The sequence below is a fragment of the Aptenodytes forsteri genome, unplaced genomic scaffold (assembly GCF_000699145.1).
Source record: "Aptenodytes forsteri isolate BGI_AS27 unplaced genomic scaffold, ASM69914v1 Scaffold185, whole genome shotgun sequence".
Classification (NCBI taxonomy): Eukaryota; Metazoa; Chordata; class Aves; order Sphenisciformes; family Spheniscidae; genus Aptenodytes; species Aptenodytes forsteri.
The window spans coordinates 1,771,646-1,785,582 of record NW_008796214.1 but is presented as its reverse complement, the minus strand read 5'-3'; the positions used below and the strand labels follow the sequence as shown (position 1 = coordinate 1,785,582).

General features: G+C 36.2%; 1 protein-coding gene across 2 annotated transcripts in view; it reads right to left on the bottom strand.

Annotated features, from left to right (window-relative positions):
• ACYP2 (acylphosphatase 2) overlaps positions 1–13,660 on the bottom strand; it is a 46,720-nt gene extending 33,060 nt beyond the window's left edge. Inside the window, exons 1-3 of one of the 2 annotated variants that reach the window (XM_019474435.1) lie at positions 13,493–13,660; positions 13,390–13,406; positions 10,826–10,935 (exon numbers count right to left, since the gene is read on the bottom strand). In XM_019474435.1, the coding sequence (XP_019329980.1) occupies positions 10,826–10,935; positions 13,390–13,392 (113 nt within the window). In that variant the 5' untranslated portion in view covers positions 13,393–13,406; positions 13,493–13,660. Of the gene's footprint in view, positions 1–10,825; positions 10,936–13,318; positions 13,407–13,492 lie in introns of those variants that run through there. The other variant, XM_019474434.1, reaches the window with a different exon arrangement.
• Between the last annotated feature and the right edge of the window lie 277 nt (positions 13,661–13,937).

Genomic DNA, 13,937 nt, shown 5'->3' with positions numbered 1-13,937 from the left:
CAGTAATGATCTTTTAACATTGCTCTGCACATTTAATCCCCATTTTTAGACCAGTTAGCTCAATTCTTTTCCTTCTCAGTAAGCTTCTGCAGGTTAGAACACCAAGTGGGCACCCTTACCAAATTGTAAGTTTGTATAAACAGTATTAGTTATCCTTTCAGCATACAGAATATTTGTTAATTCTTATGCCTTGCACTTTTCAGAAGTTAAAGATCCACTACGATATCCAGGTACAGTGTAGGTATCTGTGGCTATTTCTTGGTTCGTGCTAATCTCAATTAGTACTTACCTAGGGAGAAACGTCAGAATTTACATGAAACCAAACCAAAAATTTTTATACCAGAATTTATATCATGCTTTTGGCATGGCTTTCTGGACAACATTAAAAAAGTCAAAACCATCCTACACAATCTTTGTGCCTAATCTGCTGAAACACATTAGCCTTAAGCAATGCAGTTTAAAAAACATTTTAAAATGTCCCCATTTATTTCAGTAGAAAAAAACACTTCAGAATGAGGTCAAAGAAAGCGTGTTTGAATAAAAAAGCAAAACAAAATTACATTTCTGAAGTTGTTCTTTAAGAACCACATTAGTTGCTTTTTATTTTCAGAACTCATTTGAAACATCACATGCAAGCTGTGGCCAAGATGCCTGTATATAAACTCACTGGAGTTTACATACAATTGCATGTGCATAATTCATGCACATGAATAAATTCAGTCTCACCAGCACCTGAGTCTACATAGGAAATTATAACAAGTTTCTCAATTTCCTTTCCATTATGTTTATGCAATTTGATATAGGCAAACATGAGCAAGCTCTGCCATGTGCTAAGATGACTGGCAGCTACCGAGTACCATTGGTGAAGCACTAAGCTCAAGCTAGAAAACCCTGCTGAGAAGAAAGGCACAGCAGCTTAGGTTCACTGCTGTGAAAACAGAGTCCCACAGCTTTTGGCTGTTTCAACACGGGCAAAGGAAGATTGTGCCTCAGAAGGCAAGACAGACATTGTCTCAGCAATCTTGACAGAGTAAGCTATATTCAATGGGACAAACGTTCAAAACCTTACATCACTCAAGTACTAGTTTTATTTCATACTGTGAAAACCCAGGCAGCTTTGTCAAGTAGAGCATCTATAATACATTTCAAAGAAACCTACACTTTTCAAGTACATGCTTTTATTGACAATTACCAATTTGTTGCCAAAGATCTATTTTTAACTGTGTGCACGCAGTTATTCCCCTTGATAAGCTGGGGTACAAAAGCCTCCTTAAAAATATAGTTTAAACTGAACTTTTACTCAGTATTTCTGTAAATGTTGTACTGGAGCATAAAGACATTTAGAACAATCTTTCTTCAGCACAAAAAGCCAGAATAACGGCATTGAACTGTTCCACATCCTACTGTATCAGTAACAAGAAAGTGTCTTCGCTTTGAAAATACCAAAGCATTACATGTGGTCCCAGTAATATCAACTATAAAGAATGCATAAATGCTTAAAATGCTCAAATGAATAAAAAGCTTCCACTAGAAATCACACATCTTGGTGGCATTTGCATTTTGAAAACAGTCTCCCAGAAAGCTCAACCAATCCTGCATAGAGTTGCTCTAGGATAGTAACTGTGGTTTAATTAAGAGGATTAATTTAGAGTCAAAATAAGTTTCTTTATTTTTCAGTGTGGATATAAGAAAGTCATATCACTCCTCTAATTATGCAAGAAAATCCCTAAATTGAGTGTTCAGACAACAGTTCCACTCGCCTGTGTTTATAGTACAATCCAATACAACCTTGCAGTCCTACTTGCTTTCAACTGCAACAGAGATTTGAGAATTGAATGTTAACACAGATAGTCATCAGCTAAGCAAATGGAAGTCTGGAATTCTGTAGCAAATTAGGACTTCATGTATTAACACTGCTAAAGGACTTTGAAGCATTAATGCAACATCCCTGTGGAACCATTTCCAAAGAGGTAAGCCACCAGAGAGACACAGTAAAAAATTAAGCACCTTGCCCAAGATCACATACTGAGTTTTCCAAGACACTGTATAGACTAACACTTCTTATTCCAGAGGCACAATTCCAGAAATTCAGTCCTGCTTAAATGCAGAAATAACATCTGGTAGATGCTCTATAAACGTAAAAGGAAAGCAGCTCTGTCTTCTCTGTATCTAACATTTAAACAAATATTACTATGCTCGCTAGTAATAAGAACAGGAGACCAGGTATGAGAGGCTTGCAGCAACTTTTTTTCCCTTTACAGAGACCTACAAACACGCAAAGTGTGGAATACCTTAAAATTTTAAGGAACAAAAGGAGTCATATGGCTCCCAGTAAAGCAAATAGACATTTCTGGCAACTTCAGAGGGAGCTGGAATGAAGAAACATTCTTCACTGAATCAATTCAAGCATCAGATACCATAAGCTGTTGAGAGGTGGCCCCCTCCCTCCAACAAATGAAAATACCTCAGTAGACTTGTGTTTATAGTATGAGACTAAACTATAACATATTTTAGAATAATAGCTGTGAAAATTAAACACTGCCCTAACTTAGTAACCTTAAGTGTCAATGAGAACATGTGATCCTCACAGGACCTTTTTATTCTCAAAAGTGACTAAACTGCTTAGCCTGTACTCCTTCAAAAATCCAGTACTCAAAAGGTGAAGAAAACATGAGGATTAAGCTCTAATAAGACAGTATTCAGTAAATCCTAATTAACTATTTGTATTATAAGCCTACATTTAGCATAATTTGTTAAATTAGTACAAACTATATTTTTATCAAAATATATTACTACTATGAACACTTCAGTGATCAGAAATGAAAAGCAGACACTTTTATAGAGAACTCCAATTCCACTGAGCCACTGCAAATTCACAGCGACTGTAGATTTTTCTAATCTAGTAATTTTTACAAGGTCATACAAGACAGCTATCTTTATATCCCAGCAGAATAAATGGAGGTTTGGAAAACATTTTTTGCACTATTCCATATCCAGAAAGACATAACCATTGTTAAAAGCTTTAGTGGTTTATGGCATTTCAAACTAAAGAACAAGGACAATCCAGCACAGTCTAAAGGACAGGACCTGTGCCAGGAGTCCACTTCTATTTCTGGTTCCGTCACTGGTGGGCTGTGTGACCTTCAGTGGAGAGCTACACCTCTCTTCCTTCAACCACCCCTGGTCCACAGGGAGAGAACTGCCTTTTGCTATGCCCCTAAGTGACTAACAAGAGGGGACTTCACTAGAGGGCAGTAGGCACTGCTGTATAATATAAAATGGCAAGGGCAGAACAAAGGTAAGCCACTAGGCCTCCAGTTCTGTGTTGGAAGCATGCAGCTCTCTCCTTCAGCTAAGTATCATTAATATCTTATTGGTTGTATTCTCAGAAACCAGTAACAGAAAACTACATCTTCTGACTCACCTGACCCATTCCTTGTCTTTGCAAGCAGAGTACAGTTGCTACAATAAACTGTAATTAGTTATTCATTTATCTAGTTTTGAACTGCTAAAACCCTAAAGAAGAAGGTTTAACTCCATTCTTTCCCAGGCCATCATCAGTAACATTTAGTAAATTTAATTTACAGGACCAAGCTCTGAGCCTGCATAACTTACAGTTCACAATTTAGCCTGTCAATTTTAAGCAATAATCAAATAATTAGTTATTCATTTATCTAGTTTTGAACTGCTAAAACCCTAAAGATTAACTCTTAACTCCATTCTTTCCCAGGCCATCATCAGTAACATTTAGTAAATTTAAAACCAAGCTCTGAGCCTGCATAACTTACAGTTCACAATTTAGCCTGTCAATTTAAGGCAATAATCAAATAATCATAGATAAGAAATTAATACCTCAAACATTTGGTATGAAGAGATGGTCACGTTTACCATTATACTAGCCACAAAGATTATCGTTTAACACAATTTTATTTTCCAGTATAGGTTAGCTTTACCTTTAAAAAATAAAACCAAACCAAGAAAATCAAGCTTTTCATACTTGGACCCACAGTGAACTACAAAAACCCCACCATTTTTCTTGTCATCTGACTGCTATTGAGACACTGAAAAACTGTAAGTCACCTTCAGCAGCAATTAATGCAAAAACTGTACTTCATTACAATCATAAATGAGAACACATCCTAACACTTTTTCCACTATATTTTGCATTTTAGCAAAGTAAAAAGAAAGCTTAAAGAAAGCAATTTTAGTTTCACTCTCCCCTTTCCTTCAAAATATATCTGTCAGCTTCCCAAGAACAGCACATCCAGGAAATATTTCAGCCATACTATTATGGCACATAGCTGCCTCATTGACAAGACACAAGGTAAACATTAAGTGCTCTGCATCAGAGCAGATGTATTTTTATAGAAAATTAGCACAGCAAAGAGTATTAGTCCTCACAATTTTATAAATGTCTTCTGTAACACTGAAGCATGTAATGACCAGTGTTGTTTGCATGATCAACTTCAAATCTAGCAGTTGCAATTTTGTGTCTATATGCTTTTCTAGACATGTGGGATGCTAATGTTCACCTTGGCCTACACATTCCTTGATCAGATAAAAGATACAATGGAATTTCAGCCAGTGTGTTCATTAAACATGGCTACTAATTAAATCATTCCAGTAATCAATTTTTACAACCTTTTAATAAATACAACCCTGAAAATATACACCTATGAATTTGGAGCCTATTTTGAGAACAACTGCATTTATCTTTGAGTAATGGTAAGAGTTTCTCCCATCCTAATCTGTTTTAGAAGTACTTGTATTACAATGGTCTAGTGATCTTTCTTGCTAAATCCTCCCTACCATGTTTGACCATAAACTTCGTTTCAACCCCCCCCCAAGAATTTCACTTCCACCCCAATTAGCTCACCCCTCTGACATTCTCCTCTCCCACACTAACAGATTTCAGAATTTTCCTTCTATCTTTAGGATCAATCTCCCATAATGATTTTTTTTCGATTACAGCATACCTTTAGTTACTGCATCATGCTGCCTCTCTGCCCCTTAGACATAAAAGTATCTCTGGAAGTTTTGTACCTTTTCTGCTAGTCTGATGTTACTCACCACTTCTTGGATCTACCAACTCCCAGTCTGCAATCGCATTATTTTACAGATCAGCTGTTGCCAAACCCAAATTGACTTCCATATTCTCTCCCTAATCCATCAATATTTCCAACCTCTCCAAACTTTTCACTCAACTGCCTTTGTCGTCTTTTCAATAGCAGGCTCCTGGGTATATCACAGACATCTCAAACGTATCTAAAAACCTAAACCACTTCCTTGTCTGTACAAGTGTCCCCTGCAGATTCATGTCTACCATTATGCCTAGGTTCATGTGCAAAGAAGTGTTACAGTTTCTTCTCCTAAACAACATTTAGATTGAGCTGAAAATTTTAAAAAATATCCTTTTAAAATGGATAAAAAAAATCTTAAAATACAGACTAAAACCTGTTCATTTTATACCTCAACATAAATTGGGTATTAAGATCTAGAATTTTGCTCAAGAAACCCAGCCATAGTCTAAATATGGAGAGTTTTTTTTTTACTAGCATTTAGTTCCATTTCATGCCATCAGGGCTATTCTCTGCAAACAATTAAAAAAATTATATTGAGGAAAAAAGTATTTATTCAATGCCAGTTGGCAGAGACAGGAATCTTGGATACACCTGACTAATAAAACAGAGACAGAATAACAGTTGTGATGTTAACTAATAGAGTTCCCTTCTCCCCTTTTACATGGTAAATATCTAGATTTTTCTATGCAGATAGACACTGAAGTAATTTTCAAGTCTTGTGTCATATATTTAATATTAATTCTTAACTGACATTGATATTAGAAATTAAAACATTCAAATTAAATTACCATTAAATTACTGATTAAAAACAATTTCCAAGACAAGCAATCTATATTTAATATCATGCCTTTCTACAGAGACAGGAAGAATACTTACTATGCTGTTATATGCTACTTATGTTTAAAAAATGTCCTAAGATTTTACATTTTAAAGTGTCAGCCTCATTTGAAATCTGATTTTTTTTAAATAAATTCTGAATTTGGCAATCCACAAGAGTCTTATCTTCCTTTTTTAATGGATAACTAAGTAATATGTCATCATCCAAAGTTCAAAAAATTCTCATAGGAAAGTGATTTCTAGCCGGTCAATGCAAGTTGCTATGGCAACAACCACAATGACTGCAAAGGCTTTAACCTTATTTAATGAATAAAATGGAAAAAATGTCACAAAATACTATAATGAAAGACCCTGTACTATAAGTCTCAAAGAAACCAAATGACTACCCTCCTCTACCCCATTTAACCATATCTGGGCTGGCAAAAAAGCCTTCAGTTTACCATAAAGCCTTATGTCATTATGATTTAGAAATGCTGCGACTCTGCTTTTCTTGTGACTCTAGTATTCTTTGGCTTACAGACAGGTAAAAGACTGAAAATGAGCTTTTAGTATCTAAGCATAATGGATGTTATCTATGTGGAGCAGTAGCAGCAAACAGAACAGGACTATAAAATACAGTAGGGAAAAAGGTAGTGAAGAAAAAGATGGATTCTACCATAACAGTCTAAAAATAGATTCCCTTCCAATGAAGCATGTATAGTTGAAAGTATCTACAGAACAAACAGCTCCATCTAGAGATTAAAAAGCAAGGGACATTAAAGCAAGCTTACAGGTAAAAGGTTCTCAAGACTTCTTAAAAACGCCCTCAAAATTATCTGCAAGATCTCCCAATTAAAATAAAAAATTGGTTTCAAAATACATTATAAGTCACCTGATCTTCGAGAATCTAGAAGTTTTTCATTAAAAACTGCAAGACAAATCTTGAAATGAAAATATCTAAAATCAAAACCTGCTCGCTCATACCCTTAAGCTTCTTGCATTTCAGTGAAATTCACACTTAAATCCTAGCCTCAGGGAAGTCCATAAATTTTGCCAGTTTTCAGTGTGATCAAGATTTCACCACCACAGAATGTAAATCAAAGAAGTCAGCCTCCCAGCACCACTTCAACAAAAATTTATACCCACGTTCAACGCTAAGTGAACAGTCCAATAAGGAATACAACTTCCTGCACATGCAACACTTTTCAGGCCCCGATCCTTCATACTTACTTACCATTTTCCACTTATTTCTGCAAGAGTCAGAATGCCCCTGCTAAGGTGTTACATGCTCCAGAGCAAACTATTTTTGCATGTCATCTTTCAAAGTAATTCATCATAATCAAATTTTATGTCTGCAGGGAAACAATTACTTCCACATTTTAGGACAATATCCAGGCTTCAAGCACACTGCTTGAGAAACCACACCAGGCTCAGGTAAAAGAGGCCAGTTCTTTTCCCCGGCAGGATGGGAAGGAACCAAACCCACAGCCCACTGCCTGCATTAGCAAACACTCTTCCATGCTGCATCTGCAACAGTAGATACATAGCCTCTGGCTGCCTTCCCACACCTAATCCCTCAGTTCTAACGCAATAAAGTTGTATTTGACTACCCATGACTCTCAAAGATCATCAGTTACCTGGCCAACTGATTTTCAAAACAGATCTTCTCTAACATGCTCTCACTTGACTAGAGAGCTTTAAGTACGGGTGGATAGTCGTATCTCCAACTCTCCTGCTTTAAGTCTTATTTTCTCCACTTTATACTGGTTCTGGTCACTCTCCACCTGAACTCCACACATGCATTACAATCATGCTTAAAATAGATCACCAGGACCATCCTCATAATTCCTCCCAGATTATATTTTACCTTGCAGCCTGCATAAAAAAATCATATAAAGGCATTGTTTCTTGAGCCTGTACTGGATGCTTCCTAGCTGTGCCTCACAATACAAGTAGTGATACAAAAGAGAATAAGAAGGGTTAGAAAATTGGGAGCAAAGGACTGCTGCTGGAAAACTGTTGGGTTAGAGGTCTGCTGCATTACTGCTCCAGAACAAAGGCATGCTTTGTTACTCACTCCATGCTGCTGGTAACATTGAATTGCCTCATGGTGTTTTCTCACTTTTTTTTTTTACACTTTCCCTATCTTTATCCTCCTCTCAAACCCTTATCCCTCTTTTCCTCCCTCCTATATTGCTTTTTCTATTTACCTGTTCTTAAACTGTACTTTCTAATGGCATCACTACTCTATTTTTAGTCTATGTTCTTGATTCTATTTAGCACCATGAAAAGATAAACATTGCTTATGATAGACCAAACCACCCCTTCCACCTCCCCCTAAAAAATACTAACATTGACAAGCCAGAACCAGTAAAACAACTGACAAATTATTTTATTACCATTAATAAGTGATTTTTAAAAGTTCAAGTGCTGCACCTCTGAAAATCAGGCTATTTTGTGCCTAAAGTTTAATTTGGAAACTTAGGCAACTGTGAAAAGTCCTGTCCAGAAGGCACTGCACAAACCATTCTTGAAAGATTTCTACAAGGCAACACGTTGATCCAGTATTTGAAATAGCACTCACCAGGAACCTTTCTTGAACTATCTTACAATATTGATTCATGTATTTCTCTGAAAAGTGTTCAATTTCTTTGAACATACGAGATCTCCAAATTTTTAAGAAGTGTCATACACATACAGTCTCTTAAGTTCTGAATATCTAACAAATACAAACCAAAGCTTGCATAGGAAGTTGGTGCCAGAATTTCCTCCTGATTATTTATCACAGTTTGAATACAAATGTATGTTTAGGATTACTGGCTTATATTAATTTGCCATAGCAGAAGCAAGCCTCATTTTGTTCTTATTTAATATAGCATTTCAAATAACCCTTGAATCTAGAACACAGTATTTTGAATTCCTAGGAAGCATGACTGAGCATTACAAAAAAATGCTGTAAGCTCTGGAACAGACTTCAAAAACTCAAACCTACTTTGATCTTCTACTAACATGTACTAGCAGAGAGAAATAAGGGCCTTTCAGAGTAGCTGTTCATATATAATAGCTCCCTTTTCACGTGCAAGTTCACCAGTTTAATGCCAAAAGTAAACTCACTACCTTTTTGATATATCGGAGCACACACAGGGAGCAAGGAAAAGTGAACTGTTTCTCTGTCAGCATTCTACTCTAGGATCTCCAATTTAATAATCCGTATCTCAATGCATGCTTCAAAATCATACCTCAGCTTCAGCATTGCAACATTATTCCCACATCAGGCAAAAACATTGATTTCCAGCATGAAATGAAGACATGCCAACTCACAACAACTTTTTATCTGCTCTGAATATCAAACACAATGTACATCGAAAGCTTCAACTTTTTTTGTTGCAATCCAGCTTGCTGACCCGACTTAAAACTGCGTAACAACAAAATAAAACCTTTTATTTCCTTTTGGAATAGTCTGTATGCCAACACATCTTTGAGAACAAGCCTTATCTTGTTAGTCTAATTTTGCAGCTCTACTGCAAGATCCCCTATTACACACAAACTTTCTGGTGTTGGGGTAAGTGCAGTTTCCTTTAAATCCCATCAATGCAGGTAACAAGGGAAAAGGATGGATGAAAACACTGCATTCTGCAGCAATCCTAGTTCATGCAAATAGAAGAAATATCAGGAGCTCAGCTGTGCTTTCACTTAAACCTGCTTAATGAGAATAAATCAGCCAACTAGAAGTTTTTAAATGAAAAAGTACAACCGACTAGAAGTTTTTAAATGAAAAAGTACTCCAACAAATAGAAACCAAATCCTGATTTCTCACACTTCACTTTCAGTGTTCTAAACTAACTAGAGAGATGGCACCAAGATACTAAATTTACAAAATATTTAGATTAGGCTATTAACAAAGGTCTTCCAGAAAATAAGTATAAACTTGACCTAGGAAACAAACAACTGATGTTTCTCTGGCTTTGTAAATGTTTTGCAGCCCAAGATAAACAACCTAATGTTAAGCTCAAGACCAAAGAAAATCACTACAAATTCTTCCATTGCATTAGATAATCATATATAAATCTCTTTACCAGAAAGCATAACACTATTTCCTCTGCAAAAAGCCAACTCCACTTTATGTAAGTTCAGTTTTGAAGCAAGTCCTGTATTAGAAAGTGCTGGCAGAATTTGCACTAGCAATTGTCTATCCATAATACAGTTTACAAAGGAAAGTTTTACCATCACTCATTCTTTGTTGAAAGAGCAAACCACTGAAGGATTTTTTAAAACTCCTAACAATCTCCCTATATATACTTGCAAAAAAATGACAGTTGGAAGAAACCAAATTAGGCTTTGTGTTTTCCTAGGCATCATTTCCTGAGAGTGACAGCTGTAAGCATTTGGAAATTGGCAGTTTAGTAAAGAAAATCATACCCATTCTTTTAAAGACACCAAGATATTTCAAAATTTATTTGCGGATGGTAGAGACTACAGGCCTTTGCTAAAATGTATTAATTTTTTTAAATCAGGAAAAAAGTCACTTAAACCCAGTTTCCTTTATTTAAGCACAGGCTGAGCAAGCATTTCAAGAAGTTCTTTAGTCTGTTTCTTTACAGAGATGTTTTGAAGAGTTAAAAACCAGATCTGTGCTCACATGTTTGAATAAAGGCTTTTTCTTCATTTCACAAGAAAAGAATGTTAGGGAAATACACTGACAAACCATGTGACATTAGAAATTAGAAGTGGCTGATGCCACACACAATTTTTAAAGCTTAAAGATTATTCTACAGCTTAAAAGAACATATCTCCTCAACTCCTCAAAACCAAAACTGATTAAAGTACTGTTACATTACTGACATATGAATCTACTTGTCACTTTGGATTAAAAATGTTTCTGTAAATGACTTTAGCAAGACTAAAATACAAACCACAAAAATACTTACATTGCATTTACTTTATCTTCTGGGCCCTGAACTTGGCCCGTTACAGTTCCTTGACTGGTATTTTTAACCCAGCCAACCACTCCTAATTTCCTAGCTTCCTCTTCTGTGTACTGATTTGAAAAATAATGAAAGAGGACAATCAGTATCAGTACATACACCACATGTATACCACTTAAAACACTTTAATTTTCATAGCTTTATGACCTACACTTAAGAAAAACAAAAATGCATGGATGATGCTCGTAATCAGGCATTAAGATATTCCTGTCAGCTCTGAAGTTGCAGCAGAAGCTAACTTTTGAACAAGAATGAGATTTTACATATACATAAGTGCATGAGTTAATTCCCACTTCTGTTTTCACAGCTTTTAACACTTTTCTTCAAAAAACTATACATATGATGGCTCCCACCGAGATAAAACACTGCTCATAATAAAAGTCATCTTCCTCTTTGCTTTATCATATGTACATACATAGAAACCTTTGATAATGTGAGGCTTTTTTTCATTCACAGGGAGGCTGAAGACTTGCTCCCCTTATTTCAGGAACTTTTAACACAATTTTCATCACAAAGGACTCTACTAATCCCACACCACTCCCTTGTACCTACTCTATTCCTTTACCATAGCTCCTATCGCCGCTCATTTGCCTCTTCAACAATCAGTGTCTAAACTCATTAAATTTGCTACATGTATAAACTTCATAGTTCCTTTTCTCCAGTTTCATTTTAAATCCTTTCCACCTGACTTTCACCCCTTAAATTCTATCCCCAGCTGCTGCATTACTACTAACAAATAGCAGCAAAGGTCATAATCTAATTATACTGGTTTTCTAATATTTTTTGCAATGCCACAACAAACTATGGTTTCCCAGCTATTCACTTCTTGTGATGAAATCAGGAACTTCCAAGTACCCTGGGTTTTGAGTTTGTTTTTTTTTTAAACTTTCTCATTTTCTAGCTTTCATGTATGTATGAAATATATGCATGGTTTTCATAATTTGTCTCTGAACACTGAAATGATAGGGAACAGAAAGCCTGTTTTGCAGAAACCCATTAATTTTTTGTTCTATGTAGGACAATAAAAACCTATTAGCCAAAATCAGGAACTTCCAAGTACCCTGGGTTTTGAGTTTGTTTTTTTTTTAAACTTTCTCATTTTCTAGCTTTCATGTATGTATGAAATATATGCATGGTTTTCATAATTTGTCTCTGAACACTGAAATGATAGGGAACAGAAAGCCTGTTTTGCAGAAACCCATTAATTTTTTGTTCTATGTAGGACAATAAAAACACTATTAGCCAATACACAGTACTTCATTAATAGCAAATTTATTTACATTAAAGGTACCTCCTCTGTTTTGCTTCTTGCACATTTAGTAAAGAGGTATAAGACCACAAGGCCCATGTTTTTATCTTGTATTACAGAACATCAGACTGATGGCTCTAACAATAAGATCTGAGAGTTTCCAATAAGATCTGAGAGTTTCCAATACATTTTGATGAAAAATAGCCACCAAACATTTTAGAGTATGGGCAGTAATACCCAAAACAGTACACAGATACTAAATATGCGCACTGCACTACCAGTCTCTTTAGACACTTATTCTAATGCCAACAGCCAAACTTTAAGTCAGTATGACTACATTCCAAAAGACAAAACAGATTTTCAGGTAATCTAGGCAATGAAAAGGTGTTGCTATGAAGAGTATTTTTCAAGTTGATTGTGAGCAGCTTCTCCATACCAACTTGTCCAAAAGCACAGGAATGCAGCTGACAACCCGCTTCTCAATACTGCTTATCAGCTCAGGACTGGCACTGTGGTGCATGTTCACATGGCTCCAGGTCTGCACCTGCCCATCACCTATTGTGTGGGCACACACTTTCCACTTGATAAAATCATTAAATTCAAAACATACTATATTGTAATCCATACCAATTTTGCACTATTTCACAATATATATAAACTAAGCATAAAAACTTTTAAGTCTAATATTAAGCATGGCCCACTATTTTCAGACAAAGAACTGTTCTTAATTGAAACGTGTCCTCTTGTTTCTTGGGTTCCTGTGAAATGCAAAACTACCTGCTGCATGTTCAGAGCTGGTGGAGGTGTTTGGCTGGGATATGAGCCACAGACTGCATGTTTGTAGCACGTTGTTACAAGGAAACACAATAAGCTTCTTTAAATGCTGGTACTATAATTGCCATTAAAAAATTAAACTGAACACATTGTTTCAGAAGCTAATAAAGATCTTCAGACTTAACCTTTCTAAAGGTTAAAATGTTATAATGCTCTTGTGGCTGTTTTACCACAAGTAATCCAAACACAATCTTTAGATATTATATAAACAAGCAACACATTAGTAAGCTTTTAAAAATCCATTTTAATAACAGTAATATAAAACATTCTTTGCCTTTTAAATCCACTTGCAATACTTAACCATCTAACCTAGAACCCAAAACAGCAGTTGGATATGTTTATACTCTACAGACCTGCTGCCATATTTTTAGCAGTTGAAATACTATACTGTAAAGTAGAACTGGTAAATCAGACATTGCCTTACCATCCTGAAACAAACACCTAGAAAAGAAAGAAAAAGACATTAAAATAACTCGAAAGAATACCACTTCGAAGAATTTCACTTAAAGTTACAGTAAACTGCATACAAGTAATCTGTGGTCTTTTCTTACAGAAATTTCAGAGAGCAGTTATGAAATTTTAACATTGGGCAAACTACAGAATTTGCAGACAAGCTGGCCTTGAGCCTTCTCTTGGACAACGGTTATTTTCATTAACGCAGTTAGCGCATGTAGCTTTCTCTAATGAAGGTGTTGCAGTACGGGAATTGCCTTTGACTTAATTTTCACTTTAAAGTTTTGCTGCCAACCCGGGGGGGGCGGGATTTCCACATAACCGCGCTGACAGAAGACGCGAGTATAAACGCGGGCAGCGGAAAGTACTTTTGACAGAACAGCCTGTGCTCCCCAGGGAACCGGCGAGCCTTAAAATGGGGGCATATTTACAACCTTTTTTTCCTCTTCCCGTTGGGGAGGAGGCAGCGGCCGCTCCCGCTCCCACACACGCCGCCGCCGCCTCAGCACCCTCCCGCCC